Genomic DNA, 27,835 nt, shown 5'->3' on the forward strand with positions numbered 1-27,835 from the left:
CCGAACACTCACCTTGCAAGAAGGGCACAAGGACCGGGGCGCCTGGCTGGCTCAGTTGGTGGGGGCATCCGACTCTTGATCTCTGGGTTCTGAGTTCGAGCCCCATGTTGGGTGCGGAGATTACTTTAAAACAACAACAAAAAAAGAAGGGCACAAAGAAACTAAAGTTCAGGGAGGGGAAGCAGGTTGCTGGCATGTGGCCAGGCTGGGATTTGAGCCCCAGCTGTCCGGCTCTGACAGCAGCCAAGTGCTGTAAACATCTCGTGGAGCCGATCACAGGCTGCCGGCCGTGAACTCGCGACGGTGCCTTCTGGATGCTGGGCCTCCATGATTCCTCTCTCCTTGTACCACAAGTACAGTAGTTGTGGAGCTTTCTGCGTGTTTAGGACACCCCCAACTTCAACTATGCTCTCCTGCAGATGCCCGGCTCTGGGGATGGCCTAGAAATGCCCCTATGTGGGCACCTGATGCAAGCCCCCCACACCCAGCAGCAGCACAGACACCCCTGCCAGACCAAGTGCCTTTATTCGTGATTCAGAAACATGGCAGGGAAACAGCAAAAGAACCCCCCCCCCGCCGCCATCATGGCGGGACACCCCAGGGGTGGTGTCCAGGCATAACGGACTCAGACTCGGGGAGGCTGCCCCCCACCAATGCTTAAGAACATCTCTGCCACTTCATCACCTCTGTCCCCCACAGCCCTCAGCAGTATGCACTCCAAGAAGGTGATCACCCTGAGGCTCAAGTCACAGCGGAATCTGCAGAGTCCCCAGTCCAGGTAGGGGAGGCCGCGGGGCTGCGTGGGCGATGTTCCGCAAGTTTAATTTAATGAAGACCAGACCGGAGCAAGTCAGTCTTTGAAAGGAGAGAAGTATGCACTGGCATTAATCGCAATGCCATCAGTAGGACCGGCTTGGCTGGTGACCCCTGTAACCTTGGTGCCTTTAGCACTGGTCTCTATTAACCACAGGCTGGTTTTCCAGCTTGAGAACTAGGCACCTGCTTTGCTACCGGTCCTTTGTCACTAAACCCTTTCACCAAAGGTGGAGGGCAAGAGAAACTCAAACCATTTGGCTCTTAAGAACTTTCAGGAAAGTTCTTGGCAGGGAAGGACATTTCTTCATTGGGAGAAACGAGTGTCACGGATTCCTTGTAGGTTTTGTTCGTCTGTGCTGTCCTCCCCCATTCATTAGGAATACCGGGCTTTGTTCTAGTAAGAGCCATATCTGTGCTCGGGATAAGGAAGAGTTTGTCCTAAATGCCAGCAGATCTCCCAGGGGGGTGCTTTCTTTAGGCGGAAGGTGTGCTCAAGCCCAGGTGGGCTTGGGAGTGCTGCCCAGGAAGGGTGCTGCCCACCCTCTCCCCACAGAGAAACCCCAGGCCTGGTGGGTCCCAGGCCTTCTTGAGCACCCCAGCTCCAGGGGATACCGGCAACCTGATCTGACCCATGCTCCCGGAACTGAGCAGGAAAATGAAAGAGGGCACATTTCCTGGGGAAGCCGGCCCACCCATGAGGGAGCTCTGGAGGAAATCCTGGTGGCGTCACCAGAGGCTTCTTTTTCCCTTCCCCAGCCGCACCACCCTCCTGGTGGAGCTCTCCTGTGAGGACAGCCGCGGGCTGAGCTACCTGCCCGGAGAGCACCTCGGGGTTTGCCCCAGTAACCAGCTGGCCCTGGTGCAAGGCATCTTGGAAAGAGTGGTAGACGGCCCCTCACCCCACCAGCCTGTGCACCTGGAGATCCTCAGTGAGAACGGTGAGACCTCTGCACGGTGGCCCCAGCATCCCACCCCCTCCCCCTGACACCCCCTAACTCCGCAGATGGTCTGGTCCCACGTCTGTGCTGTGAGCACCTAACCCCGTCCTTCCTGCTGAGTGGGTAGGCCACCCAAGCCCATGCTACTGCAGCTTTGGAACAGAAGGGATGCTTCTTTGGGGCTCTCTGCCCAACCCCAGAGGCTGGGGAGTCTCATTCCCATCACTCTTTTGCTGACCCAGCCACTTTTTTGTTAATCGATGGATTGATTTATTTTTGCATCAAAATTTTAACTGGTCGGTCGCATCTATATACTAGGCAGGCCCTGGGCTACAGAAACGGGTGAGGCTCTGTGTCCACGCTCAGAAAGCTCACTACCTAGTACAGGAAGCAGATAGGCAGGAATGTTCTTCACCATCACCATCATTGTCACGGTAGCAGGTGGTATTTGTTGGGTAATTACTAGACACCAGCATTTTATATGCCTTGTCTCTTCAGGCTTCACAGTAAACGTGTGTGCAGTTTGCCTGACGACATAATGGAGAAATGTGGGAGCAGTGTAAAAATGCTGGTCTTTGAAGGTTCGAGTCCCTGAGCCCTCACTTACTAGCTGCGTGGTCTTGGGCCTATGAGTCAACGTCTCGAGGCTTTATTTCTTTATCTCTAAAATGGAGATGAGAGAGCCTTTCTCGTGAGGTCATAGTAAAGACCAAATGAGTAGGCGCACATGCAACCTTCACCACAATTCCTGGTACCAAATAAACACAGGAATGGAGGAATGTCCGTTTCCTACAGGCTCATGAACGTTTGTCCAGAAGTTCAGAGAAGGGATTTCGTATGCCCTGAGAGTCTCCTTGGATCCCAAATTGCAAATCCCTCTTGCAAGTTCACAGCATTCTAATATCCTACTGTTCACCCACTGAGGGTCTCATTTATCCCCACCTGACTTGGCCCATAGGCAGGGGCAGGCTGTAGGTGACCAAGACAGTGAGACCCCTCCTGGCCGTCCTCACCTGGGAGAAGACGCTGTCCTAGGGAAGGCCTGGAGCACCCCGTCCTGTGTACGGGAGGCCCAGTCTGTGTGGGGAGCACAGCATGGGGGCAACAGGTACTAGGAGAGAGATGCTAACAAAATCAACAATCACGAGCCTCCCAGCCCATAGGAATAGCTCTCTGGCCTTAGTGATAATCTTGCTTCCAAAGAATGTGTACCCCTAAAGAGAGTGGCCACAATAGGAAGGTGGGGATCAGAGAAGAAAAGTGTGGCATGGTCTCCCGCTGTCCAGGAGAAATGTGAACACTCCTGAAACCCAGGTATGAGGAGACAGAGGTGTCCTTATGCTTGTAGGAAGACCGATGTGGTTGATCAGGCCTTGGGTCTGGATGAAATAACTTAATACTAATATTTTTACCTAATATTGAGCATGCGCGTACCAGACACTGGACTGTTACACATACGCTATTCCGTTCAATGCTCGTACAAACCCAATGAGACAGATTGTGTTAATCACATCCATTTTACAGAAATAGAACCCAAGGCTCAGAGGGTTCAGTCACCTAGCTAATAAGTGAACAGCCAGAGTTCAAACCCATGTCTACTGGCTCCAGGGTCCACACTGTGACTGCCCTCCATACTGCCTCTTGGGACTCCTTGAGACTTGACACTTTGGGGTGATTTGCTGCTCACCCGGTACCTCTTGGTATAGCCCCAGGGGACTGCAGTCATGGGCTTTTCTCTAAATGAGTAACTAGCCCCTGGGGTGTACATCAGTCTTTGGTGAATTTAGTCACTGTGAGTCTGTAGTTCACCTATGGGGGTTTTGCTAAAGTTCAGGTCTGAACCAGAGAGGGACTGAACTCTGGTGCATAGTTGATTTTTCAGGATCATGTCAACTTGGGTGCCCTTAATGGAGGGCTGTTGGTCAGCCTTCCCTGGCAGCCCTACCTCTGGGCACCACTTTCTTGTACGCGCATTGGGCACATGATCACTTTTGCGGTTCCTGGAGCCAGAAATTCAGTGTCTCTCCCCTGCAGCTGTAGGGTGGACGGTGTCTTCCCCAGAGGCCTCATCACCCTTTAGGATACCTAAATGGGGCTCTTTTACTATTCTGACTCCTTCTTTCCCTGTTCAGGAAGCTACTGGGTCAGAGATAAGCGGCTGCCCCCGTGCTCACTCAGCCAGGCCCTCACCTACTTCCTGGACATCACCACCCCTCCAACCCCGCTGCTGCTCCGAAAGCTGGCACAGCTGGCCACGGAAGAGGCCGAGAGGCAGAGGCTAGAGACCCTGTGCCAGGTGAAGTTTGGGCCGGTGGGTGAGGGAAGGGCAGGGTCCCAGAGTCAGGGGGAACCAGAACCCAGAGCTGGTCTTTAACCTCCAAGGGGGAGTCCGACCCAGCTTCCCAAAGTGAGACTTGTCAAAAACTAGTGTAAAGTCAGTATCCTCCCCCATCCCATCTCTAGGACACAGTTGTGTCGAGTGAACTGACCTTTTCTGAGCATTTGCAGGAGGCTATCAAAGTGCACTTTGTTAGAAATTTGCTAGAAAAGGAGAGCCACTGTGTCTTGTCTTTGTATATTCCCCAAACCTGGCATAAGCGTGGACCTCAGGAAGTGTTGGAGGATGGATGGTGAGGATGAATGGAGATGGGATGTGAGAGGATGCATTACTCACTGGCAACTTTCTAGGCCCATGTCTTTGCAAAAGGCTCTGGATGGCATTATTACCATCATCTTTCTTGCTAGTTGTCTTGAGTCCAGCCATTATCCTGTGGCTGCAGTTACTAACTCAGAACACATTTCCTCATTTCATTCTCATGACGTTCCCATGAGGGAGGTGATGGTATCCTCATGTCACAAAGGTTAAATGATTGGGACAAGATCCCACAGCTAGTAAGGGCACCCAGTCACTCTTCGAACCCAAGTCTGCATGATTCCAAAGCCCTGTCCAAAATTAGATTGTAATAAAGATTTGACTCCTGCCCGCCAGTGGCAGACGGTGAAGTTCTAAGCACACGAATTAGATAAATGCTGCTCACTGGCCTGAGTGCTTCCAGGACAGGCACTATTTTCTCTCCAGCACCCTGGACAGCGCCTGGCACTTGGACGTGTTGGTTGAGAGAACCAAGGAGTGAATGAATGAATGAATGAATGAATGAATGAATGAATGAATGCCGGATTGTGACAGCCTCCTGTCTCCGTGTGGGGCCCGTGCCCTGAGTCACTCACACTGTCCTTGGCTTTCAGCCCTCAGAATACAACAAGTGGAAGTTCACCAGCAGCCCCACATTCCTGGAGGTGCTGGAGGAGTTCCCGTCCCTGCGGGTGTCTGCTGGCTTCCTGCTCTCCCAGCTCCCTATTCTGAAACCCCGGTACTACTCCATCAGCTCCTCCAGGGACCGCACACCCACGGAGGTGCACCTCACGGTGGCCGTGCTCACGTACCGCACCCGAGGTAAGGCTGGGCAGAGGCTTTGCAGCAGGTCCAGCTCTGCTACTTACTGGGTGGCAGTTCGACATCTCTGAGCTGTGGTCTGCTCATCAGCTAAAACCCGCCACCCAGGGTGTTAATAGCAGTAGCAGGTGTGTGGCAGAGATTACTATGAACCAGGCACTGAGCGAACCCTCTGTGTATGTATTAGCAGAAACCACATGAGATGGGTACTGTTTGCATTTTACAGGTGAGGAAACTGAGACACAAAGAGGTTAAGCCCCAGAGTTGCACTGTGAGCAAGTTGAGAACTGGGATTCAAACCCACGCAGTCTGACTGCTGGGTCCACCCTGCGTCACTCTGCGGTCCTACTGCTGCGACAATGTAATGAGATCACATGGAGAAAGCACCCAATATGTAGTGGGAGCCCAGTGATTCTTTTTTTTTTTTTTTAAGATTTTATTTATTTGACAGAGATAGAGACAGCCAGTGAAAGAGGGAACACAAGCAGGGAGAGTGGGAGAGGAAGAAGCAGGCTCATAGCGGAGGAGCCTGCTGTAGGGCTCGATCCCATAACGCCGGGATCACGCCCTGAGCCGAAGGCAGATGCTTAACCGCTGTGCCACCCAGGCGCCCCGGGAGCCCAGTGATTCTTAGTATTCCTAATAGTCTACCCTGGGTACAGGGCGATTATGCTTTGATTGCTCACTTGCTCACTCAGCGATGGTTTATTTCACCTCTCTCTATGCTTGCCGTGATGGTAGGCGTGGCGACACGGCACATGGAGCTTCTGCCCTCATAGAGCTTCCCGTCTAGAGGGGCAGTGAAGAGAGACTCATTGAAATAGATAGTTGTCATGATGTGGGCGCTAAAAAGCATAGGGTGCTCTGAGGGCAGAGGACAGGGGATGGGCTAACATAGACTGGGAGGTACAAAACCATGTCCACTTGGACTTGGCTCTTGCACCGAATGAACCATGTGCCCTTGCCCTGCCCTTTGTAACTGAGCGTTGCCTGGGTTGGCAAAGCTGGGTGAAGAGCACAGTCATGCAGTTTCTAAACACTGGGCAGAGGCTGCCAGCTCTGCTGGAGAACATCTGCCCAGGTCAAGTCCCGGTGCCCAGACAGGGAGAGGGGAGGGGGGTACATCTTGTGAGAGCCAGATCCCATTCAGAGGGAAAACAGGACTTCTTCTCGGGTTGGCTAGGATAGCTTTAAATGCTGGGCCTTTGGGAAGAGGATGTAACCCAGAGAAAGTGGGGGTTTCCACAGGCCCAGGAGGGGCTGCTAGGGAGGCAGAGGGGTCAGAGCAGACCGGAATGCTCAGGAGGCTGCCTGTCATTCAGAGTTCCTCCCAGCAAGGGCTTTATCTCACGAAGACACAGTAAGCCGCGACTGGCCACCCTGCATGGCCACTTCGGGCTGCTGCCATCGGAGCTGTGTGGTGGGCTGGGAAACTCTTGGAAGGAGTATTGGAGTAGGAGTCAGGGAAGCTGAGCTGTGATCTGATTGTACTGTGATCTGAGTGACCTTGTACACATTCCTTCTCTGAGACTCTTTCTAGAGTGGCAAAAGGAGAGGCTGGCACACTCTTGACCTGCCTTTCAGCTTTCCCCAGCTCTGGCTGCATAGAAGGTGGACCACAGAAGTGGGAGAAGAACTGTCCCCTCCCTAAAGCCCACAGAGTGCCTGAGAGGACACTCCCAGGAGGCTCATTGGTTGAGGGGGAGCCTCTGGGACAATTCACCCCCAGGGATGGGGGGTGGGGATCGACGTTGGTCAAGTCTGTGTTGTCCTTGCAGATGGCCAAGGTCCCTTGCACCACGGTGTCTGTAGCACGTGGCTCAGTAGCCTGAAGCCCCAAGACCCAGTACCCTGCTTCGTGAGAAGGTAAGGACCCCCTCCACTCTGTGCATTGTGGTACCACTGGCCCCTGGAGCTCTGGTTTGAAAGGGAGGGATCTGAGGGCGCCTGGGTGGTTCAGTCGTTAAGCATCTACCTTCGGCTCAGGGCGTGATCCCAGGTTCTGGGATCGAGCCCCACATCAGGCTCCCTGCTCTGCTGGGAGCCTGCTTCTTCCTCTCCTTCTCTCCCTGCTTGTGTTCCCTCTCTCACTGGCTGTCTCTCTGTCAAATAAATAAAATAAAATCTTAAAAAAAAAGGGGGGGGGGATCTGGGCCCTTGAAGAAGGCATTGGGGTCAAACTGGGCCTCTCCATTCTATCCCCTGGCAATAGAGCATGGCCAGGTCTCCAGTAGGGACAGAGAGGACAGCGGTGGGGTCCCCAGAGTACAATGAGGTTCAGCCTTTTTTCAAAAGGAGCCCAGGATGAAGTGAGGGTGTGCCTGGACAGGGAAAATGAAGCAAACTCCAGGACTTGGGAAATCAAATTTGAGCTTGTTGTCTTCTCCACCCCTGCCACACTACTGCCCCCCCTGCCCTGCTGCACCCCCAGCTCCCCAGCCCCTGTCCAGTGTGTGCATCCATCCCAGAGTGTCTGAGAACTGAGCTTCTCCATCTGTCCCCTTCAGTGCCGGCAACTTCCAGCTCCCTGAGGACCCCTCCCATCCTTGCATCCTCATCGGACCTGGCACAGGCATTGCCCCCTTCCGCGGTTTCTGGCAGCAGCGGCTCCATGACACCAAGTACAAAGGTACAGTTAGGAGGTTCCCGACATGTGGGGAGGGGGCACCAGGTGGCCTGGTATCTCCCTGGGACCTCACTGGGGTTGTACCACCGCCCACTCTCCCATTTGCCTCCCATTTGCCTGTGTGGACAAGTGATCTGAATGCCTTGGGCCTCGGTTTCCTCATCTGTAAAGTGGGGACAGGACACTTGTGGGCGTGAAATGAGAATTCAAGTCCGCTGTCGGGCTGGAGAAGCCTTGAGCCATGGCCCGCCCTCTGGTGGCCAGCCTGGTAACTGCAGCCCACGGCGTCTCCCAGGGCTCCAGGCCGGCCGCATGACCCTGGTGTTCGGGTGCCGCCGCCCAGATGAGGACCACCTGTATCGGGAGGAGATGCTGGAGATGGCCCAGAATGGGGTGCTGCATGAGGTGCACACAGCCTACTCTCGCCTGCCTGGCCAGCCCAAGGTAAACGCGGCAGCGGCCCGTGCGGTGGGCAGAGCATTACAAGCACAGACTGGTGCGGGCCGGCTCCCCAACATGCCCCTTGCTTTCTGAGCCTTCTTCTGCGCTCTGAAACGGAGACAGTTCCACACCCGTCAGAGCAATGCATTCACTGTGCCAGGAGAAGAGACAGGCCCCGAGACACTGAGGACTAAAGAAGGTCACGTGGTGGGTTAGTGCCAGCGCCCCGCTGGCTGAAACCCCTCCCCTGGGATACGCACCTGCCCAGGACGATGTGGTCCAGGCTGGCTTTATGCTTAAACACCGCGCCCCGCTGATGGTCCCTGCTGCCCTTGGGGGTGCTTAGCCCCATGAACGTGGGGAGTCGGGACAGACGCTCGCCTCAGCCCTTGTGAGTTTGTTCTGTCTGGGCTCCTCCCAGACCAAGTGTTTTGTATCCAGTGCTGGGGTCGCTGGGCATCTTGTGGGGAACAAGAGAAGAGGCTCCTAGACTTCTGTGTAACTGGGGAGCCCAGCACTCTGTGCTCTGCTCTGAATTATACGGGGGGTTCCACCAATGGTCTGCACAGAGAGGCTCCCGTTCTGGGGTGTACGCAGGTGGGCCTCAGAGCCCTGGGCAGGGGAAGTGGCTTGTTTGATGCCTCTTTGAAGCATGGTGAATTGGAAGTCAGTGCAGGAGCCTCACTGAATGGTCAGCTTCTTGAGGGCGGGGCGGTGGCCAACGTTCATCTCTCGGGCCCCAGCCTGGGCCCGCGCTGGGCAGGATGCCAGTGCACGTCCTCACCCTGAGCCCGATCCCTGGGGCAAGGTTCCGGCTGGGAGGGTCCTCACCCTGCAGCCCATCGTGCCCCTCACTGCCTCCTCCTGGCCAGCAGTCCTGACTGCAGGCTTCCCCCTCTCCCCTCTTCCCTCTCCTCTCCACCACCCCCCCGCCCCCCGGCAGCAGGGGCCTGGACCCACCATCTCCTCTGGTTTCAGGTCTATGTTCAAGACATCCTGCGGCAGCGGCTGGCCAGCGAGGTGCTCCGCGTGCTCCACGAGGAGCACGGCCACCTTTATGTTTGTGGGGATGTGCGTATGGCCCGGGATGTGGCCCATACCCTGAAGCTCCTGGTGGCTGCCAAGCTGAGCCTGAGCGAGGAGCAGGTGGAGGACTACTTTTTCCAGCTTAAGGTACGGCAGCTGGTGTGTGAACTAGGGGAGCAGCTCAAGGACACGGGTGGGGGAGCCAGGCCTAGGAGTCAGGCTCAGGGTAGTCCTGAAACTCAAAGGAATCCTAGAGGTGGCTGGAGGTCGAGCTAGAAGGGCGTAGAAGGCCGGCCCGTCCCTCCTGGTCTCTTGGTCAGTTAGACAAGGGCAACACGTTGCGTGATGACAAGACTCCTCAGAACCTCTAACGCGCTACTGTGCATCGTGACTCCTCAAGACTGGGAGAAATTTTCCAGATGTATTTATCTCAGAGCCCCCATTTCCTGGAGCATCTTGGGGGATGGGTATGAGGCAGGCTTGGGGAGCTGTCCGGGTGGTTCAGAGCACCACAGGTGCTGATGGGAGTTAGTCTAGTGGGATTCGAGGATAGTCTGAGTGTGACCGTTGTGAAGGTAGATGGCTCATGAGTGTACGTGGGATAAGGAAGCTGGGGGAGCTCCAGGGGCTCGTCCTGGCCTGGACCTGATGAATGAGAGGTGGCTGGACTGGCAAAGTGACACCCTGGTTCTGTTTTCCCTTAAAGAGCCAGAAGCGCTATCATGAAGATATCTTTGGTGCTGTGTTTCCCTACGAGGTGAAAAAAGATGGGGCAGCGAGGCAGCCCGGCGATCCCAAAGTTACAACAGCCTACGGGAGAAGTTAAAACTGCTGCCACAGAACTTACTGATGGAGCCAACTCTCGATTATCTGACATCACAGGGCCTGGGGAGACGGAAGGAAATTATATCCTGGAGCCTCACATCTCCTTCCCCACCGAACCCGATACTTGACCTGCTATTGAGTAGCAGCCTGGACTGAGTGGAACCTCTCATCTCCTTTGAGCCCACCCTTGCCAGATAATAGAGAGTTGGGCCTTCCCAGGTCTCTTGAAGACTAAAGTGGCAGTGCCAGGCCCAGCTGGTGGGTGAGGATGGAACCTTCTTCTGAGTGCACCACTTTGAGTGACCAGCAGGGGGTGCTGTCATGCTACCCTGTGTTTAGCCGCCCTGTGTACAGTTATTTATAACTTTGTATTTAAAAAAAGAACAAACCCCATTCTTCTCTCAAGGGCCACTTGGGACTTCCTCGTATGACTCCTTGATGGAGATATTTATATGAAATGCATTTTACTTTAACCACATTGTATGCGTGTGGGCGTGTTTTGTAGGGAAAACAACTCCGTTCTGCAGAGTTGGGCACTGGTGGGTGGTGCGACCTGGACCCAAATGCCCCACGGAGAGACACACTAGCTTGGCCACGCCGCTTCTCTGAAATGGTCACCAGGTGTGGGGAGGCCGGTGGAGTCTTGTGCACACCTGCAGACCTGTAATGTGGGGTGAGGAAGCCAGGCTTGCCTGTGGGGCCTGGGCTGTGCCTTACACGGGGCTCACCTCACAGGGGGCTCACCTCACACGCTCATACTGCCTGTGATGCCGGCTCCCCAGGGAAGGCCTTGACCAACAATCCCCTCGTAGAAAGTCTCCATGTTTGGCTCTGGGGTGCCTGCTTCATGAGAGTTGGCCCAATAATAATTTGGCTCCTGGGTGACAAAGCAGGTGAGGTCGGACCGTGTGGCAAAGACTTGGCAGTGAGTGAAGGGCACATAGCTTCCATGCGGAAGACTTCTTAAGGGGCTGCGCCGTGTTTCCTTCTCTTAGAGTAAGGAAGGAACTCAGCCAGGGACTAAGTGGGCTCTGGGAAAATCAGGCTCCCGGCTTGGGTTTGGCCTCTGTATCCTTGGCTCCCTGGCCCCCTTCTCCCCTATGCAGATGGGGACGGGGGAGAAAGAGGCATGCCGGCCGCCAGTGCCCCAGCAATGCATCTGAACAACGTGGTCAAGATCAGGGTCACCTAGACCAGTGCCTCTTCCCTCCGACATGCACACAAACTGCTGGGATCTCGTTACAAGGCAGACTGATTCCGAGGCCCACAGCAGGGCCCGGGATTCTGCCTTCCTGACGGGCTCCCAGGTGCTGCTGGTCCGAGGACAATGCTTGGAGCCCCAGGCTGCTTCCCGAGGCACTGATCCTTGGTGGAGGCAGCAGGACGGGTTGGCATCATGTGGACACAGAACCGGCCCCCCTGCGCTGGCCCAGTGGCTGGTAGAAGCCCACATGCTGAGTCACTGTCCCCACCACACCCTAACCCCTAACGCCAGGACCCGCAGTGGAACAACACACACAGGTGTCAGCTCCTCCCGACACCACACCCGCCACCTCCTCCCATGCAGACACACGGGTCTGATAAGCCAGCCCTGCCATTTGGCCTTCTGGCCCAGCCCTTGGCCCGTCCCAGAAGTGTGAGGCTACTTGCTGGGTTCACCTGTTACCAAGCTTCGTGCATCACAGATGCCTGCCCAGGAGACCCGAGCCCAACCTGCTTTCTCCCACCCATGTGGGGTGGTGGGGAACCCCTGGGAGCAGGTATGGATGTCAGGGCCCACCCCATCAAAGCAAGCCCATGCTCTCTGCCCCCCTGCCCTCACCCAGAACCTCCCCAATTCCAGAGACTCCAAAATGTTCCAAACACATTCAATAACCACAATGACCCCGTACATATGTGCCAATAAGCATGTGTCTTTCTTTGAAAGACCCTAGGAAAGAGAAGAGCCCCTGTTGAGAAAGGTCCTGTTAGTTGGTGCAGACCAGTGGCGTACCAGCTAACTTTCCTGGAGCGGGGTGGGGGGGACCTCGGTGTAAGGAAAGCTTGAAGGGGAAGGGGGAAGGGCCCTCCCATGTGGAATGAACAGGGGGTAGCTTGGGGCTGGGATGGATTTGACTGGCAGGGTAAGGATGTGGCTGAGAGGCAGACAGGGTGTAGGCCTGGTCTGGGAGCTTGGGAAGGCTCAAGACCCTCCCCTTCTGCCAAGGGGACGGAACATAGGGCTTAGCCTGGTGGGACCACCCTCTTCTCCTCAGATGGTAGGATGTGGGCAGCCGGGGCCCCGGGTGCCGCCCCGGCCAGCAGCAGAGCCCGACAAACACGCCCTCTCTCCAGAAAAGTCCTAGCTCCACGGCAGACTGGGAAAGCCTGGGGCAGGGACAGGGAGAGGGACAGGGAAGAGGGAGGTGAGGAGCGGAGACAGTTGGCAACACGGCCCGCCCTCATCCCCAGGGCCAGGGAGCCCCGCTATGTCTGCACGTGGCTCAGCTGCACGTCGCCCCCCACTTCCAGGCTGTTGATGGCAGGCAGATTCTTCAGGCGGTGGGAGTATTCCAGCAGGTGCTGACCGTCCACGGCCACCTTGAAGCCATAGCCTTCACACGTGATCCACACCTGGACAGAGACCACAGCACTTGCACTCCCCTCCGGAAGTCCCCCCACCTAAACACAGGCTCGTGTCTCCCTCCGCCCGCCTGCCTTCCTCAAACACGATCTAAGCAAGCCTCACGCCAGCCTCTCCCCAGCCAGCAAGCCTCCCCTGCCTTCCCCCCACCCACCTTGAGCCATCCTCGTCAGGCGCCCCCCACCTGATCCTTGCTCTCCCACTGAGCCTGAGCCTCTAGGGGCAGGAACACTGGCCTGGGCCATCCTTGTCCCCAGTGGCCGGCACAGAGCAGAGCTCCGCGCCTGCATTCCTGCCGTGCAGCCTCCTGACTTGTCCTTCCCGCCCCACACACTCTCCGGGAGGCAGAGGGCCCATGTCTGTTAAAACATCATCATGACACCGGACACTTGGCGGCATGCTTACTGTGCCCCAGACCCCGTCCTCAGCCTGTCACAGACATTCTTTCATTTCATCCTTACACCTCTATGTGATGGAGATTCTTATTAGCCCCATTTTTTAGATGAGAAAACTGAGGCACAGAGCAATTAAGTCACTTGCTCAAAGTCACACAGCTCTCTATGAAGTCTACTCCTCCCTGGCTTGAAACACACCAACACACAGCACTGAAACCCAGAATTCTTTCCAAGGCTCTCGAGGCCCTCCATCAGTCATCCCGTCAATGTGGGTGAGGATGTCCAGGCAGGCGTGGGGCTGGCCATCGCTTTTTCTTTCTGAAGCTCCTCAGGTGATTTGCACGTGGAGTCGGGTTGGGAACACCTGCTCTGTGGGACGGGACCTCCAGCCATACCCCCCACACTCTGTCTGACTCGGAAGCCGTGGCCTCCCGGTCCCTAGTCGGGCCCTGGCCGTGACTCCCTGCTTTTGCAGTGATAGCTGCTCTCTCCGCTGCCCCCCAGGAATGCCCCCCTGGGGTCTTTGCGAGGCAGGCGGCTTCTGTCCGTGAGGTCTGAGGTGATGTTGTGGCCGCCTCTGAGAGCTGTCCCCATCTAAGGCAGCGTGGCCCCTGCCCCAGAGCTCACTCGAGCCCATGATTCTGTTTTGCTTTCTGCACAGTCCTGTTGTTATTTCCAGGGATCTGTCCATGATTGTTGAATGAATGCGTGACTGAATAAATGAATGACAGCTCATGCTTGGGGCATACCTGGCACTTACAGGCAGTGTGACCTCAGGCCAGGGACCTGTGCTGGTGTTTGTCCCCTCATGTGTGAGCAGCAGGTGCCACCACCCACCTTCCGTGGGACAGCATGAGGACAAGAACACAGCAATCTGGGGGCACTTTCTCTTCTGAGCCCAGCCCCCGCCCCAGAGGCGTCAGCTCCTTTATGGTTTGAGGGGCCCCCACCCGCCCCGCTCTCTTTGCCCCTTGAGCCTCTCTGAGGTCCAGGCCGCGGCCCCTTACCGAGAAGCTCCGGCCTCGGGCAAAAGGCATTTTTTGGGGCAGGCTTCGCTCCTCACACCCCCAAGAGCTGTTGATCTGCGTGTTGCGGACCACGACGTTCTCATCAAAACGGGGGTTCAGGTGGAAGGCGATGTCACTCCCGGAGCGCAGATTGATGTGGAACCTGGGGGGTGGGCAGCTCACATGGACCTCCTCTGCTCCCTGAGCCCTGAGTCCCTACCCTTCCCAGCCTGCCCAGAGCCAGGAGGATGACCAGAAGGACCTTGGGTTGTCTCTCCTTCTTGAGAGCTGTGGCTTACCTCTGGGCAGTGGGCAGGACAGCGCCTGACACGAAGATGCTCTTGGAGGGGTGCAGCCCACCCGGGATGGAGGTGAAGAAAGGCATCGGCTGTCGTGGGGGGAGGGGCAGGTCAGCTGTGGAGGGCAGCTCTGTGCCAATTCCATGAATTGGGACTATCAACTGGGTTTGACAGCTATGCCTGTGAGTAATATATTCTCAAGAAAAAGGCATATCCGGGTGGCTCAGTGTGTTGAACGTCTGCCTTTGGCTCAGGTTATGATCTCAGGGTCCTGGGATCGAGCCCCATGTCAGGCTCTCCGCTCAGCAGGTAGCCTACTGCTCCCTCTCCCTCTGCCTGCCGCTCTGCCTGCCTGTGTGCTCTCTCTCTCTCTATCAAATAAATAAATAAAATCTTTAAACAGAAAGAAAAAAAAAAAGAAAGAACTCCATGATATCATTATTTGGCTTAGTAAACGCCAAAGGAAGACTTTCCAGCATTCCTCAAAGTGACGGACTTCCACTGTCATGAAAAGAACTTGGGCTGGACACAAAAGGATACTGGGCTGAGAGGGGAAGTTCCTCTAACAGGCTCATGGTGAAAGGACAATTTTAAAGGTGACAGCTTCCTTCAACAGCCTTTTGATTCACTTGGATGTTTCCAGAACTTCAGCTTACTATAGGACTGCCCTGATGTTGTAAGCCACTCACCACCCCCACTCTGCCCCACGCAGACAAGGCCCCCGCCCCTCCCAGAGAAACCACTTACATAGACTGAGGTGGGGTACGCCATAGGTGGGACAACAGGATTCTGTTGAAAGACACCAGGAAGTTCAGTTTGGGAGTGCACACCCGCACGAGCCCCTCCACGTCCTTGAGGGGATGCCCCACTGCGAGGCCCTTGGCTTCTCCCCTTGGCCTTCCTTCCCAAGTCAGCCTCGCTCGAACTTCTTGCCATGCTCCCTGACCTCATCATGGGCACCTGCCTGCCCCTCGGCCCTTCCACAGGCAGCCCCACTATCTCCAGGCCTCCTGTCTGAGTCACAGGGGAAACCTGTGACCAGCAGTGACATCCCAAGGCTTGTCCTCAGGACCCAGATGCTGGGACCACTGCGCTCCCCTTTCAGTGACAGAAGGACCCGTTTTCTTGCTGGTCCCTAAGGGGACCTGCTTCTCAGGCCACTGGGTACATCCACCCTGATCCAGACTTTCTGTTGGCCCATGGGGAATTTTACTCACGTCTTTTGAGCAGAGGACCCACCCCCAAATACCCCCGTCCTCCTTGCTCCATGGCTTCCTTCCTGTCTCTGGGACTACTGAGTTCAGTCCCTGGTGAAAGGGGATGTGGCGGGGCTGCGACCCGACTTACAGGGAACGGCCGTCCAGGGCTGCTCTGCACCGTGTGGATGACAGTTTGAGTCTGGAAGAAAGAAACCCAGATTTGAACCGGCTCCCACCAGACCACCACCTGCCACCAGGGGACACCGATTACCACACACCCTGTGAGGCAGCCATCTTGAGCGTGTATCCAGCCCAACCCTCTCCCACCCCACCAGCCCCCCCCAAAACTGGCGGGTAGAGGTGTTTCTTCCCTCAAGGGGATGAGGTAGGGGAAAAGGTTTCTTCTACTTGGAGAAGAAATAGGCTGCCCTTGTGGCCCGTGGCCCATCTTTCTTCTCAGGGGACTTGGTCTGGCACGGCTTCACTTTCCAGGAGGAAGGAGTGAGCGTGGGGGGCTCAGTCTCCTGTGGCTGCTCACAGAAGGGCAGGGGGCTTGAGCAGAGAGTGATGATTCAAGCTGTTTTCCAACCCATGAGGGCTAGCCAACCCCCCAGCCCCACTTCCTCCCACCACCAGGCAGATGACCAGGGTTGGCCTCGGCCGTGCCCCGCCACGGGAGAGACTCTGTGCCCAGCCCTGCCTCCTCCTTCTAACCCACAGGAAGAAGCAAAAGGAAGATGATCCCAGGAGAACCCAAGAGACTTACAATGGGAGCCGAGTTGACTGGCCAAATGCCTGTAGACTGAAGGGGGTGAGATCAAACAGTAGTTACCATGAGTGTTACGTGCAGGGGAGACACTGGCAGAAACTGTCATAAGAAAGGCCTCCCCAGACTCATGCTCCCCTCCTTCCTGCTCCCAAGCAAGCCTTCCAGAGCCTGTGGTGCCCAGATCCTTGGCCCCACCTCCATCCCAGGTACACCGTCCTCGACAGCAGGGACAGCCTCATTGGCTCCTCCGGGGGGAAAGGCCATACCCCTTCCCTTTGCTCCCAGAGGCAAAACCATGACTTCCCGTGACGTATCTCTTTCGTAAGCTGAAGCACTTAGTGAAGGCCTACTGTGTGCCAGGCTCTGGCTTCAGGACATTTATAAGGGATGCATCCTCAGCTCCTGTTTCACTAGTGAGGCAACGAGGCTCAGAAAGGCTAGTCAGCTTACCCAGGCCCCTCCAGGTAGAAAGGGATAAAATCCAAATGCTACCCACTTCTGGCTGATTCTATCTACCATACCCTGTCCTTGCCAGGCTAGAACCAAAGTTGGGCTGCCCTGCAAAGACTCCCCGGAGCTTTCCCAGTCCTGAAGTCAGCATGGTGGGAGGCACAGGCCCCGTCGAGACCTCGAGAGGCCACAGAAAGGCTGGGTGGTAGAGAGGCACCCCTTCCTTTAGCCCCCACTGCTCCAGTGGCCAAAGGAAGGGCCAGGCCCCACTTCCCTTTGTGTCCTAGACCCTGTCCCCACGCAGTGGATTGTTCTTGCCCTCGCCGGTCTCCCATTCTGCTGGCTGCGCAGGCCACACTCCACATTCCTTGAGTCCCTGCTGCTTGCTCAGCACCGTGCGAAGTGCTGGGAATACTCAAATGAACAAGCCACAATCCCAGCCCACGAGGGGCTTGTGGGTGTAGGGAAGGAGGGGCTTGTGGGTATACGGAAGGAGGGGGGTGGAGTGACAGGGACAGACATGTAAGTACAATTACAACAGGACACGGTGACTGGGATAGCATGGATATGGATGAAGTCCACGGGGACACGGGGGCATCCCATGATGCTCCAAGCAGGGAAGACGTTCCTGAAGAGTGACATTTAAGCAGGGCACTGAAGGGCTGGTAAAGGTTGGCTGCGGGGAGTGTCAGCACCGAGCCTGCAGGTGCAAAAGCATGGCGGCCCAAGAAAGCCTCAAGTGAGCAGTGGAGGCTGCCTGAGCATCCTGGGTGAAGGGGTGTGGCCAGGAGGTGGGCTGGGGCAAGACTGGGCGGGGCGGGGGGCGGGGGAGCGGGGTTCTGCATGTCCTGCTGGGGAATCAGGGCTTTATTTAGAAGGACTTGGAACCTTTGGGATGTTTAAGCAGGTAGAGGATGCGATCAGATTTGGGTAGAGGGAGGGTCACGGCCACAGTGGGCGGGGTGAGCAGAGAACTAGACCATGGTCATTGTAGTCAAGGGTGAAATGGCCTGGCCCAAGGAAGACTGTGGCTTCAGGAGGGAGAGGTGTGGGAGCGCTGCAGGGAGACTAAGGAGGGGAAGGAAGAACCAAGGCTGACTCCCAGGTCCCCAGCTCGGGCCAGGTGGTGTGGCGGAGACAGGGAAGCTTTGGGTGGGTGTGATGGGGCCTGCCTGCTGGAACCAGCCTCTTGGACCCTCTGTCCTTCCTGCTGAGATGCTCAGCTCCAAGGCCTCCACATTGAACTCACTTTTGGCTTTCGCCCCCTGGGCTTGGGTGTGAAACAGGGAGTCTGGGAGAACTGCACCATGGAGAAGGCAGGCTGGGTTAAGTTTACTCGGGTGTTCTGTTAAAACAAAAAGCACCAGGGCATGAAGAGAAGCATTAATGGAGCCAAGGAAGCATGGAAAGGCAGGGGCCTGAGCCAGAGGGAGGAAGCCAGGCAGGGAGGAGAAGGGTGGGTGTTCAGGATCACGTGGGGGGACAGAGGGGGGAACTAGGCTCCAGTGAGGCTGGCGAGCTCTCTCCCCACCCACCCCTCCACTCCCCTCCATCTCTCTCTCTCCTTCCCCACCCTTTCTTCCTCCCTGGCAGCTCTGTCCCCCAGGCCTATAGGGAGGAGAGTTGGGTCGGCAGGCAATATGAGAGATTAGGACAAAAAAGAGAGGAGCTTGTAACTGTTGTGGGCCTACTGTATGCTTTTCTGATCTCCGGGAGCACAAAGACTGGAAGTGATAATAGCAGTTCCAACCCAGCTTCTGCGGCCCTGTGGGAACATGGGCCCAGCATACCCCTATCCTCCCAGTTTTCAAAGACTAGAAATCCAGATTTCCATGGGATACTGCCTGACCTTTTTTTTTTTAATTGTGGTAAAATACACATAAGATTTATTATCTCAACCAATTTTCAGCAGACGGCTCAGAGCCATGAAGTACATTCACACTTGTGCAGCCAGCACCGCCACCCATCTCCAGAATGCAGAAGTTCTTCTCCTGACCTTTTAGATGCTGGCAACACATTAGAAAATGTTAAAACAGAGGGAGCCTAGTGTGGGCCCGTGCAGGCCGTGTCGTGACCTCTGACATGTATTACCTCCTTGAATTCACACAACAACTCATGGGGCAGCAGTGACGATGCTCCTTTCACAGATGGGGAAACTGAGGCCGGGGCGGCAAAGTTGCTTGTCTAAGACCCACAGCTGATGACAATGAGCACAGCTGAGCTAGATTCAGTTTGATTCCCAAGTTCTTTCTGGAGCCACATGGCCTCCTAAGCATGGCAGAAGTAGACAGTGACAGAGAGGAGGGGCCCGGGAGTCCGGGAGACTGAGGCAAGTGTTCTAGACAAAGACAGGAGCACAGAAGGACAGGACAGGGGAGCTGGAGGGATGTCCCCAGAGTCACCTGGGTAGGAGATTGGCTGCTACCATTGAGCCCACCCAGCAGGGCCCAGGTGTGGCTAGACAGGGCCCTGCACTCAGTCCCCCAAGACAGGTGCCAGGTGGACAGTCTGACCTGGAAGCCGATGTAGGATAGCTGCACAGCCCCGGTGATGGAGAGGGTGTCCACATGGTGGAAGGGCACGCGGTGTGAGTACTGCACAAAATGGTTCCCGTTCACTGTCACCTGCCAAGACAAGGATACATTCCAGGAGAGGGCTCTTTCCCCAAGAAAATGTGGGGGACCGAGCCCCTGCTTCCGGGAATTAAGCCCTGTGTCTAGTTTTCACATCTGGCCCCTGGGGTCAGGGGCACCAGCCTTCAGAGCTGTGCCATGTAAGAGCATGGCCTATGATCCATAGTGCACCCGAACCCAGTCCCTACTTGCTTTTTGGTTCTTACGGTTGCTTGTGTATTGCAGTCAGTTGATCTTTCTAACCTTAGCTCCTCTGAGGTGTTCTTTAAATATGCATAAACATGTTCGTGGGGGGCAGAGGAGAGGCGACCCTGGGTTGTACATTGAGGGGCTGGCACATCCACGCTCACACAGAGGAGGACAGACACGGGGATACTCACACCCCCGTCTCCCAAGCCCAGAGACACTGCTCTGCTTACTAACGCAATTTGCAACACCATGCAAAACTAAGCCATTAGTAGAACCTGAATGGCTACAGCAGAGGAATGGAATTAACTAGAACTTTAAAGACCCGCAGGGCCAAAAAGCACCATGGTGATGTATGTAGTTCTTACTTCCCGAGTAGAAGCAGCACCAGGTGTGCCTGGAGATGCGGGGGAAGGTGTGTGAGGAGACTGCAGCCGCCGCAGGGCTCCTGCAAGGCAGAGGTCCTGCTGTCTGTCTAACGGCATTGTGCACGTGATTATTTAAAGGCTAGTGTGCTTTACAGAGGCCCCTGGGTGGCTCATTTGGTTGAATGTCCGAGTCTTGATTTCAGCTCAGGTCATGGTCTCAGGGTCGAGGGATTGAGCCCTGAGTCAGGCTCCGTGCTCAGCGTGGAGTTGGCTTGGGATTCTCTCTCTCCCCCTCTCCCTCTGCCCCTCCCCCTGCTTGCACTCTCTCAACACATACATACATACATGCATACATACCTACAATCTCAAAAATAAATACAAGTTCGCGTGATTTATAAAGGCTACTCACTGCACACCTGATGGGGCTGGGAGGTCGGCAGCGGGCAGGGGTGTGTGGGGCACAGCTGCTCACCTTGAAATCCCAGCTGTCCACCAGGAAGCAGAGCTCAAACGGATTTCCCATCTGGAAGGGCATATGCATCTTCCTTTCCTCCGGGCCCCAGGATCCGTTCTGCTTCGTGTTACAGACCACGTAGCCACCCTCCTCAAAGCGAGGGTTGAAGTGGAAGGCAATGTCATTGTCACTGTAGCCACTGTGAAAGTTCACAGCAAACCTAGGCGGAGGGAAACCAGATGGAGTTCTGTAGCCTGATTTACCGTGGGCGGAGGTGGAGAGGGAACCTCGCGCCCTTGACGGGTGTCTGTGAACTTGCGTACAACGTGCACGGCAGGTCTGGCCATCCTTAGCTTGTGGCTATCCTTTCCGTTCTCCTAATGGGTTCTTCGTGTGTTTTGTGTAGTGATTGCATTTTGTCCTTACAGTGTGGTTTTCTAAAAACACGTAGAAACCAGGTAAAGAAAAACGTTGATGCTAGCAGCAAGAAGCATAGGGCTTGAAAATGGATTCAAATTTGTATCAGAGAGGGAAGTCCAGCAATGTGCCTGGAAGCGAGAGCCTTTCCTGCTGAGTGGATACTTGGAGGCCAGTCCCCATTGGCTCAATTGGGAAAGAAGAAAACAAATTTAAAGAACATCTGAAATGTTCCTGGGTGGCTCAGTCAATTAAGCGTCTGCCTTCGGCTCAGGTCATGATGCCTCGGTCCTAGGATCGAGTCCCACATTGGGCTCCTTGCTCAGTGGGGAGCCTGCTTCTCCCTCTCCTTCTGCCCCCCCCCACTTGTGCTTGTACTCTCTCTCTCTGTCAAATAAATAAAATAAAACCTTTAAAAAAAAAGATCTGAAATTGTTGGAATATGCCTACAGAGCTAGGTACTAACAGAGAAGCATCGAATAAATGGTAGCTCCCAGGGCGTGACAGCTTTCAGTATGTACGTCCGTCTCTCCCTGGAGGTTGGCGTGTGTCCCACGTGTGACATGCAGAGTGGTGGCCCTGAAGTCAGCAGGCCTGGACCCGGACCCCAGCTCTGCACTGCTTGTCAGGACCTTCCCTTGGGGATGCTCAGTGAGGGGGTGCTCGGGAAGCCCCCACCCGAGTAAAGTTCGTTCCTGTCTCTGTCCTCGGAGGAAGCCCCTCACCATCAAAACCACCTTTGGGCATGGCTATGGCTCTAAGGTGAGGAATTAAAACAAAGGACTTTCCAAAGGGCCTGGCTCACAAAAGGGGCACAATAAATGTCTGTTCTGCCCTTTTCCAGACATAGCTCCCTCAGTCCTAAAGCCAAGTTCCAGTCTGAGGTTCTCCTCCGAGGCACCTCTGTCTACCCCAGCCTTCCCTGAACTTAGCGTGAGCCTGACTGCTTGCTTCTCGGGGTCACCTGGGTCTCCCCAGGTAATGCACAGCACTCTCCTGTCATCCACAGCCCCCACAGGGCCAGGCCCTGCGCCAAGTCCAGAGGCACCCCTGAGAGACATTCTGTTCAATTCCTGCACAGGCTGCTCGATTTCTTGTTGGAGGAGCGTGAGTTCTGGATGTCGTCCTCAATACGAGGTGGTTCCGAGAACCCTCAGCCAGCAAGGCCCATAGGGAACTGCCATGGCCCTGAGCCCAGCCAGCCCTCACTTTGCGAAAGGAGGCTCCCAGGGACTCTGGAAGCAGCAATCCTAAGTCTATATTCCTCTTAAAATGGAGACTATTTTTCTGAAATGTCTCTGGGTGCATTTTCCCTTTGTGGTCCTCCAGCTTCATTCCTAGAGTCCTTAGAAAATCCTGCCCCGGGGAAGGATGAGCGCAGAAGCTTTGCAGAAAGAGATGGGGACAGGATGGACGTAGAAAGCCCTCTTGGTGCTGGAGGAGGGGCAGGCAGAGGGAGAGGGAGAAAGGAGGAAAGTTCAGAGGGGAGGTCCCAGAGTCCCCTGCTGGCAGGGTTTAAGGGGATCCCGATGCCTCTGCCTCGTTCCCTCAGAGTCTCCTGGGGGCACTCGGGGTTCTCGGAGAAGTCACGGTCAGCATGGCCATGTCCACCTGGCAGGGAAAGCCGTGATGGAGAAGCGCCGAACTGAGGTAGGGCTGGGCCTGGGAGCGGCATGAAGGGATCCAAGAGGTCCCAGGTCCCTGCAAGGTGATGACAGAGGGGACCTCTGGGGGCAAGAGACATCTGGGATTGAGGCAGAAAGGCTTCTGAGAGAGGACCACGTGTCCAGAGGGGCTGTCGTGAGTGCCGTGGACTTCAGCAGGCAGCCCCCATGGACACAGACCGTGTGCAAACTGAGCAAGACCCCCACTGCCCCGGGCCACCTGCCTGCCGCAGAGGTCAGCCAGGGCTGCGGGAGCTTCCAAAGGGCCTCCAGCCTCTGGAAGTCCCCCTTGGGAAGGGGGGGGGGTGGGTAAAGCAGGAAAAGGGTGTTTTTATTTTGAATGGACTTAGCATTTCCCAGAAAATAAACTGAAAGAGACCAAAATGCATTTGACAAGTTTAAAATATTTCTAGAGCAGCCAAATGAGAGCTCCGGGAAGTTATGAGAAATGAAGAAAGTGATACTTTTGCAGCTCTGGGTTATAGTGTAGAAAGCTCGATCCCAGAACATGATTGTCTGCCTCTGGGCTGGTCCGCTCCCCTCCTTACCCGGTGAGCCCTGCTCTCTCTATGTCTGTGGGGAGTCGATGTTCATGGTCCCCGGACGCTCTGGCAGATGGCAGTGGGGTCATGTAGATCACCTGGGGTCCTCTGGGCCGGGTGCAGGTGGCTCGGAGGGTGTTGGGGGAGCTGACAGGTGCCCTGGTTTGCTAAGGGCTGAGTCTAGAGAGAAGACACCATTCCAGGTACCTGGTTCCACTGCAGTAAAGAATGGTCCCCTTGATAGTGATGTTCAGTCCGTCCTGGAGACCCCCCTGGATTTTCCCGGAGAAGGGGATGCCCTGCGGGGAGAAAATGCTGGTCAGTCAGTGGGCCTGCCTCCTCCTGCATGTTCCCTCAGCGCTTGCTACAGCGGCGGCCTGGGTGTGTGCGCCCCGTGCTAGGGCGTCGCAGCCTCGCGGGTCTTCCCGGCCTGTGAGGAAGCAGAAGCAGACGTTCTGCCATCGTGCCAGGGAGACCTGGGGGCTCTGAGACGATGGGCCGGGGCCCTGGCCGCCCCAGAGCGCCTGACAGGAAGGGACAGCTTCTAAGGGAGGAAGTAGCATGTACACGGCCATTCGGAACCCAGGGAAGCCCACCCTTGCTCAGGGTAGTGACGGGCGCCAGGACAGCGCCCATGATGGCGGGACCTCATTCAGACGGATGCGACGGGGGCATCTGGGAGAAGGGACATCTGTTGCTCCTCGGCGCAGGTCTGCACTCTGTCACTAAATACCTCGGTGACCTTGAGCAAATCACGTCTCGGCCTCTCTGAGCTCATGTTGTCTCGGTCCATCCCAGTGGTTTTGGAGAAGCAGAGTCAGCCTGGCACGGCTTACGGCCCAGCGTGGCAGACTTCTCGGAAAACACACTCCCCTCATTTATCTGTTGAGGCCTAAAGGCCCATAAGAGCCTTTCATCCTGTCACGAGACATATGTTTCGAAGGCGGATACTCTTGGCAAGAATGCCGCCCTCCCGAAGCCTATTCACGCTGAGGTGTAAAGATCTGCAATCAGACTGTGGTTAGGTGGGGTCCTACGTGCCCAGCAGGAAGGCCGGGGTGGTGGCGAAAGTGTCCGGATCATGGGGATGGGACAGTACAGGTTAATCTCAAGCACTGATTTCCCCAGAAAGGTTTTGAGATTTCAGTATGTCTTAAATGGTGGGTGTCCCCAAATTCTGAAAAACAAGATTATTTTAAACTGAATATAATCTGGAGAGCCTGGGTGGCTCGGTCGGTTAAGCATCTGCCTTTGGCTCAGGTCATGATCTCAAGGTCCTGGGATGGAGCCCCGAGCCCCATGTCATGTTGGGCTCCCCGCTCAGTGGGGAGTCTGCTTCTCCCTCTCCCTCTGCCTCTGCCTTCTGCCCTGCCCATGCTCTCTCTCTCTCAAATAAATAAATAAAATCTTTAAAAAAATGATAAATGGAGTATAATCCTACAGACAAGGTTATTCACTGCAGCATTGTAACAGCAAAGGGTTGGAAAGAGTCTAAAAGTTGACCCAGAGGAAAATGGTGAAATAAATCATGGTATTTCCATACAATGGATTCCACATAGGCTCCACAAAAAAAAGAAGAGGAAGAAGGGGATTCTTTGAGAATGATATGGAAATGACGCCATTTGTATAACAAAATGGGTGGGGGAGGCCATACACATGCATTTACTTATTATGGATGAAGTATATGTGGACGGATTTGAAGACACTGACAACCCCGGTTGGCTCCAAGGAGGTATGATGGGCTGAAGAATTAGCATCCCCTCTCCACCCGCCCCCAGAAGCCCACATTCTAATGCCCGGACTTTGTGGATACTGTACTCCACCTTACAAGGCAAAAGGACTTTATGGACATTATTAAGTTAAGGATCTTGAGATGGGGAGGTTATCCTGGGTTATCTGAGTGGGCCTCAGGGCCTTCAAAGAGGGAGGCAGGAGAGCAGAGTCAGTAGTAGGACTTGGGCCGACAGATGCAAGAAGCTGCTGGGTTTAAAGATGGAGGACGGGACTTCCGGTCGAGGGAGGCTGGCGGCCTCTGGAAGTGGGAAAAGGCAAAGAAAGGGCCTCCCCTGAAGCCTTACCGACACTTTTAGATTTCTGACCTCTGGAACTGTAAGAAAACAAATTTGTGTGGTTTTAAGCCTGACGGGCCAAGGCGGGTGTGGAATTTGGACCTGTGTGTGTGTGTGTGTGTGTGAGAGAGAGAGAGAGAGAGAGAGAGAGAGAGAGAGAGAAAGAGAGAGAAACTTTGGATTTATGGTCCCACAGACGTGGGTTCACATCCCAGCTCCTTGTGCTAACAGTTCTCCTACTGGGCAAGCCACTTGACCTGTCTGCACCCCAGATCCCTTCTCGGAACAGTGGGACAACAGCAGTGGCCGGGCGGTGTTCTTCGAGTGTTCGATGAGATGCCACACAGAAAGCCCTTGGTTTCCAGGTCTTCGACAATGGCAACTATTTGCGTCAGGAGGAATTCATTCCTCTGCTAGGTCAGAACTTGCTCTCGGCTCCTGCCTGTGCCTGGAGGCTGAGGACGGTTTCCTGCTCTTCCTGTCCGGAAGAGCTGGGCTCCACAGGTGGCAGGGTGGACAGTGTCGCCAGGGGGCCCAGCCGGCAGAGGGGACTCACCAGCAGGAGGCAGCAGGAGACTTTAGCTCAAGGGTGCTGCTGCCCCAGGGGTTCTCAGGCCCTGCTGGTGGCTAAGCTGCCCTGTAACCTCATTACCCAGCACTAGCACCACTTCTACAGAGGAAACTGAGGCACACAAAAACCTGGTAGTTTGCCCAAAGCCACTTAGCTGGTCAGCGACAGCGTGGGGTTTGAACCGCAGCGCCCATGCTGTCCACACAGGCTGCTTCTCAGGACACAGCACAGAAGTCCTTGCTCCGGGCTCACCAAGCGCTTCCCCAGACCAAACATTGAGTCTTATTCTGACTGTGGTTCCAAATTCCGTCCTGGACCTCTGATAACGCTGACCAGCTGAGGCGGGTGGCACGTGGGCAAGGAATGGGGGGCCAGACTCCCAAGGAGCCCGGCTGCGTGACCTTCCCACTGTGCTGGATGTCAGCGGGCCGCCTGGGAGAGGGCACCCACGTGGGGGGGCAGGTGTTCCCGGTGCTTGGGGGAGTTGCACCCATCCTCTCTCTTGTCTGGACTCCAAGGCCCTGTTTTTACTCACTGTTGCCCATAGCAGGATCTCCCTTCTGGTTTGAACATTCTGAATGCAAGGACTGGAAAGTAAAACCTAGTCAGAATAATGAAATGTCGGGGCCTGAAAGGATCTCTGGGATCCCCCATCTGATGCGGAATGAGCCTAAGGTGACACATTTTGACCCTGAGAGTCCCATGGAGGAAAGGCCAACAACAGGGCCTGGTCCAGCTCCCTCCAGCGACAACCCACCCACCCAGCGGGCAGTGGGGAAGAAACAGGCCAAGCCAAGGCCCCTGCTGAGTGCGGAGCTAGCAGCTTCCCTGCCCACCGTATGGCCCCAACCGCCCCACCCTGTCCACTGTCAGCCCTTCGGCCCAGGCCCCTTGGCAAGCTCTTTGCCAAGGCCCAGAGGGGCTCCTACTACAGGGCAGGGCCCAGGACACAAGCCTCCTGGGCCTGGGGCTGCTGCTTGCCTGCCTTCTGTAATCATCGCTCTCTCTCTGTGGACACCTCCCTCTTCTGGGGGTAAGGCAAGTCACCTCCCTTGTCTGCCACTTACCATCTGGGCACATCGGGCAAGTGACCTCAACTTCTCTGAGTCTCAGTTTTCCACGTATGAAGTGGGGATAATAAGGCTTACAGGGTTTAGACGAGGCCATCTGCAGACAGAACTTACACATATGTGGCCAAAGGCACAAAAGGCAGCCCTCTGAGCCCCACGCTGCAGGGACAGCCCACTTCCTTCTCACTCCTGAGATGTGCCAGGCACTGTTCAAACGCTCCAGACAGGCTGCCTCCTTACTTAACCCTGGGAGGTAAGCTCGAGGATGATCCCCATTTTCCAGATGTGGAAATTGAGGCCCAGAGAGGTAAAAGTAACTTGCCTGAGGCCACCCAGCAAGTAAATGGCTGGACCCGGGGAGGCCGTCTCCAAAGTAAGTACCCTTAAGGCCATGCTGGGCTGTGCCATGCCAGCCCCCCCCAGAAACCCTATTTACCTCCCCGTTCATACAAACAAGCCAACACTCTTCTAGTTATTATTTATGCCTGCTTCCCCTTCCTTCCCCCCCCCGCCACCCTACACCCCCACTTCCCACACCTAGGACAGGCTCCCAGGGGAGCTCAGTGAACAGCAGTCAAAGCCACAAATGCTGGTGATGATCGACCCACCAGCCCTGAGAAGAGTTGTGTCAGGATTCCCCTACTTGGCTTTCTGTCCCTCTTCCTGTGTCTTCTTTGAGACAATTGCCCTCTTCCCCTGCTGCCACCCAATAGTCATCTTCCCAGAGACCCACAGCTGCCTCCTCATGGCTGAGGCCAGCACCACCCCTGCCCGCTGCGCCGGAACTCACTGGGCTCAGGTAGGGAGGCTGGGAGCCGCTGAAGGCCATCTCTCCACCGCTTCAGTGACCACCACCGCTCTTCACCACAGCCAGGCAGTCCTCGGCACTGGGAGGAGCTAACCAGGAAATAGAAACCAAAGCAAACTGGCAGTTACTTGATGGGGATGGGGATGGGGATGGGGAGGAGCCAGAAGCAAGAGGAAGTAGGTCTG

General features: G+C 55.6%; 2 protein-coding genes across 5 annotated transcripts in view; one reads left to right on the forward strand and one right to left on the reverse strand.

Annotated features, from left to right (window-relative positions):
• NOS2 (nitric oxide synthase 2) overlaps positions 1 to 10,703 on the forward strand; it is a 30,296-nt gene extending 19,593 nt beyond the window's left edge. The window contains exons 17-25 of the mRNA XM_034641847.1: positions 700 to 778; positions 1,573 to 1,754; positions 3,887 to 4,050; positions 5,001 to 5,208; positions 6,987 to 7,074; positions 7,716 to 7,837; positions 8,130 to 8,278; positions 9,254 to 9,448; positions 10,008 to 10,703. Coding sequence (XP_034497738.1) covers positions 700 to 778; positions 1,573 to 1,754; positions 3,887 to 4,050; positions 5,001 to 5,208; positions 6,987 to 7,074; positions 7,716 to 7,837; positions 8,130 to 8,278; positions 9,254 to 9,448; positions 10,008 to 10,127 — 1,307 coding nt within the window. The 3' untranslated portion in view covers positions 10,128 to 10,703. The remainder of the gene's footprint in view (positions 1 to 699; positions 779 to 1,572; positions 1,755 to 3,886; positions 4,051 to 5,000; positions 5,209 to 6,986; positions 7,075 to 7,715; positions 7,838 to 8,129; positions 8,279 to 9,253; positions 9,449 to 10,007) is intronic.
• A 1,316-nt stretch (positions 10,704 to 12,019) lies between these two features.
• Positions 12,020 to 27,758, reverse strand: LGALS9 (galectin 9). 4 transcript variants are annotated; one of them, XM_002912339.4, is made up of 11 exons: positions 27,633 to 27,758; positions 23,340 to 23,431; positions 20,528 to 20,729; positions 19,382 to 19,492; positions 18,118 to 18,213; positions 16,416 to 16,451; positions 15,798 to 15,848; positions 15,198 to 15,239; positions 14,451 to 14,539; positions 14,152 to 14,314; positions 12,020 to 12,739 (listed from the first exon to the last, which is right to left on the reverse strand). In XM_002912339.4, exons 1-11 carry the CDS (start codon positions 27,669 to 27,671, stop codon positions 12,593 to 12,595), a joined length of 1,068 nt encoding a protein of 355 aa, XP_002912385.1. In that variant the 5' UTR covers positions 27,672 to 27,758; the 3' UTR covers positions 12,020 to 12,592. The 4 variants fall into 4 exon arrangements, with proteins under 4 accessions (XP_002912385.1, XP_002912386.1, XP_034497742.1 ...); XM_002912340.4 differs by lacking the exon at positions 18,118 to 18,213; XM_034641851.1 differs by lacking the exons at positions 23,340 to 23,431; positions 27,633 to 27,758 and adding an exon at positions 23,139 to 23,333.
• Between the last annotated feature and the right edge of the window lie 77 nt (positions 27,759 to 27,835).

This window comes from Ailuropoda melanoleuca, chromosome 13 (genome assembly GCF_002007445.2).
Source record: "Ailuropoda melanoleuca isolate Jingjing chromosome 13, ASM200744v2, whole genome shotgun sequence".
In the NCBI taxonomy this organism is placed as follows: domain Eukaryota; kingdom Metazoa; phylum Chordata; class Mammalia; order Carnivora; family Ursidae; genus Ailuropoda; species Ailuropoda melanoleuca.